The sequence below is a fragment of the Cariama cristata genome, unplaced genomic scaffold (genome assembly GCF_000690535.1).
Source record: "Cariama cristata isolate BGI_N322 unplaced genomic scaffold, ASM69053v1 scaffold28267, whole genome shotgun sequence".
Lineage (NCBI taxonomy): Eukaryota > Metazoa > Chordata > Aves > Cariamiformes > Cariamidae > Cariama > Cariama cristata.
Window position 1 is genome coordinate 2657 of NW_009625355.1, and position 3237 is coordinate 5893.

A 3237-nucleotide genomic window follows, 5' to 3' on the forward strand; every position below is an offset into this window, starting at 1 on the left:
GTGGGAAAACCCCGGTCGCCAGAGGGGTGGATCGTAAAACGAGATTGCGACAAAAGAACTGACGGAGGGTGTGAGTATCAGCTTGTTTCCCTCTTCCGAGTATTGTTTGGGAATACTTTCTTTCCTCCTTTTTTTGTTATTCCTTTTTGAGTTTGCCATTTACGTATAAGTAGATTTTCCTCTATGTCATCTCCTCCAAACTAGAAAACGCTGCTGAGCTGCGGTGGTTTGTTCTTTCCTCTGTTCCCACTTGACGCACTGAGATGCGACTTTATGATTTTTGGGGTCTGACCCAGAACATGCCTAAGCTCTTCGTTATTAGACATACCCAAGTTTCTTTACTTGGTGTGGGGACGATGGGGAACGGCAAGTCGCTGCTATGTGTTGTGTATTTCAGAGAGCCCGAGGCTTGGCATCGTCTTGCAGAAGAAGTTCTGTCCCGATGGCCGTGGATGTGGGAAAATCACTTTCTGAAGCCTCACTGAGCGGGAAGGCCGAGGACGATGGTAGGTGGGACGGTGCAGAGGTGGAGATGGACTACCCAGAGCTAGTGGACAGCCTGCACCGGCTTTTAGGGGCAGAGGAAGCCAAGCCCTGCCCGCAAGGGACGGAGAGTGTGGCATTGAGTGGACGCAGTCACTTGGCCACTGGTGCTACCCCGGGAGGCTCAAGCTACCGCCCAGAAGCATCTTCAGCATCCACATCCAGATTTCTTAGAGCAAGAGCAAACCTCTCGGAGACGTTAATTTGTAGAGCTGCCGACAGCGGCGATGTGCCTCGTCGTGTTAGCCACCGGTTCCGCTCCTCAGCAGAGCAGCAGGTGAGAGGGTTGTACGTACCGGTGTTGCTGCATCACCGGGAGGTCCCAGGCAAGGTGGGGACTTGTTTGCCTGGGCTGGCCTAGCAGGGGCTTTCATCCCTGGGCTAAGCTGTGCCGCGGGGAAGGGCTTGGCTCCCACACCTAAGCCCTTGCCTCTGTTCCCGTATTGCTGCCGCGGACCTGGAAAGTCACTGGGGACGGGGCTCCTTAAATAAGTGTCTCCTGCTGCCGAATGACTCGTGCAGCTTCCCAAGCCCTCGGGATGCCTTCCCTTACAAACCAGCCCCGCTCCGGGCTCGGGGTGGCTGTGTGCCGTCCCACAGACAGAACAGAGTTCCCCTTCCAGCCTCTCTTCACAGCGGGTCCAGGGCTGGCCTTTTATCTCCACGTCCCGGCACAAAGGAGCCTTTTGTCTGGATGCTGTGCTTCATTTTGTGTCTCTCACTCTCTTCTCCCTTTCCTTTTTTCCCCCCGTTCTCGAGCAGGTGAAGGCATCAGGCTGTTGGGAGCCAGCATCCAGCCCTCTCAGCCAGTGCAGCTCTGCGGAGGAGAGCATCCTTGCTGGCAGCTGCCACGATGCCCGTGCCGGCCGGCGGAGCCAAAGGCTGGGACCTGAATCCCCATTTTCCTCCACCCCGGAGCTCCTACGGCCCCAAAGCACCCCCAGCCCCGAAAGCGCCCTCCGGAGCCGCTCCGCACTGAGCTTCTCCACTCTGTCTTCAGAAGAAAACATCCTCTCCGAAGAGCCGTCCCGAAGCTTACTGGCCAGCATGGATGTGTCTTCTCCGACGGCCACCGCTGCCCGGGACCTGTGCTGTCGGTGGGGTGCAGCAGAAGACCGGGCACCACGGGCGCGCAAGCCCTTCCGTCCTCTGCTTGATGACCGCACCACCGTGGAGCGCGTCAGAGAGATGTCGTCCTACCAAGCTGATTACTGGGCCTGTGCCATACCGGACTCGTTACCCCCGTCTCCGGACCGTCACTCACCCCACTGGAACCCCAATAAAGAGTATGAGGACTTGCTGGATTATGCTTATCCGCTGAAGCCAAGATACAAGCTGGGAAAAATGCCGGAGCCTTTCCTCCATGACTCAGGAATAGGTTTGGACAGCTTTTCTGTTTCCCCTGAGGGCACGTTGAGGTCCACCAGCATCTACGGCCAAGGTGGGCAGGCTCAGGGAAGCAGAGAAAATGGACGTTGGGGGTTCGTGGCCTCTGCAGAGAGGTTTTCCACCCCAGGAAAAAGAGGCCGCTCGGGAGCTGGCTCGTACATTGAATCCTTACCTCTTGCAAAAGCATCCTTTGCAAAGAGTGTTTCCTCTCGTCCTTCTAGAAGTTTTGCTAAGGATGTAACGACAGAGTCAGCTGGGCTGGGTTCATCTCGCCCCTCTGCTGCAGATGGGAGACGCTGGTGTCCCAGAGGGAGCCCCTTCCCAAACTACAACGGGCAGGTGAAAAGCACTAATACGTTTTTACCTACAACGCGAGTGCTCCCTCTGAGGAGAGAGTGGGAGGGTGATGAGGAATTTCTCTCCCTGCCTCCGAGACTGCGGGAGCTGGAAGGGCTGGCTCAGTTTTTGTCCAATCTTTCCTTAACTATAAGGATGCCTGGGCATGACCACCGTAACCTTCCACGTCACAGCAACAGCAGGCAGCCCCTTTCCTCCGAGCTGGCTCCTTTCGGAGAAGCGGTTGGCAAGGACGAAAGAGGGAATATTGAGGGTTGTGCTGGGCTGTGGCAACCCTGCCGCTCCCGAAAGCCCAGCTGGGAAAACGCTGAATCGTGTGGCCCGTGGCCGGATCCATAGGGATCCTCTGCGGGGGCTTCATCTACCGACCGGTCCCAGGGCCACGTTGGATGGGACATCCCTAAGTGAACCGTGGGTCAAGGGGCATCTGAAGAAGGGCCAGAAGAGCGAGTCCCTTGCCCAGTGTGTGAAGGTAGGCTGAGACCAGAAATAAAGTTTATTATGGGAAGATCTCGCATAAAATGTGCCTGTATTTATGGCACAATTAATTAAGGCTTCCCCTTCCGCGTGATGTTTGGTGCCTGGCAGCTGGTAGTAATTTATGGAGGGGGGCTCACCGGAGCAGATAATTTCTTCTGATGGAGCGAGAGCCCGTCTCGCTTTTCCTGGGGCTCAGCAGGGCGAGGCGGGGTGGAAGGGAGGCACTTGGCTTCCCCAGCCCGCCCGTCCTGCAGCGCTGCTGCACCGGGGAGAGGCAAGGGCTGGGGCTGGGGCCGGGCTGGTGTCAAACCCAGGGTCTGCTGCCTGCCCCATCGCTCCGACTGTTTAATGCGGCAGGGATGGACTTGCCCTTCAGCGCAGACTGGGTCTTGCTTAAGGGTATAATAAGGCCAGGCAGGACTGGCGGGGGTTCTGTGAAGAGTTTCCTGGTTATTTTGGGAATTTTTT

The 3237-nt window shown here is 56.8% G+C and overlaps 1 protein-coding gene across 1 annotated transcript in view; it reads left to right on the plus strand.

The window, feature by feature from the left end:
- Positions 1-442: 442 nt before the first annotated feature.
- The window catches only part of CEP68 (centrosomal protein 68kDa), a gene marked incomplete at its 3' end in the record, with an annotated part of 4934 nt that continues 2139 nt past the window's right edge, over positions 443-3237 (plus strand). Inside the window, 3 exon segments of the mRNA XM_009703590.1 lie at positions 443-820; positions 1306-2616; positions 2618-2761. Of these exon segments, the coding sequence (XP_009701892.1) occupies positions 443-820; positions 1306-2616; positions 2618-2761 (1833 nt within the window).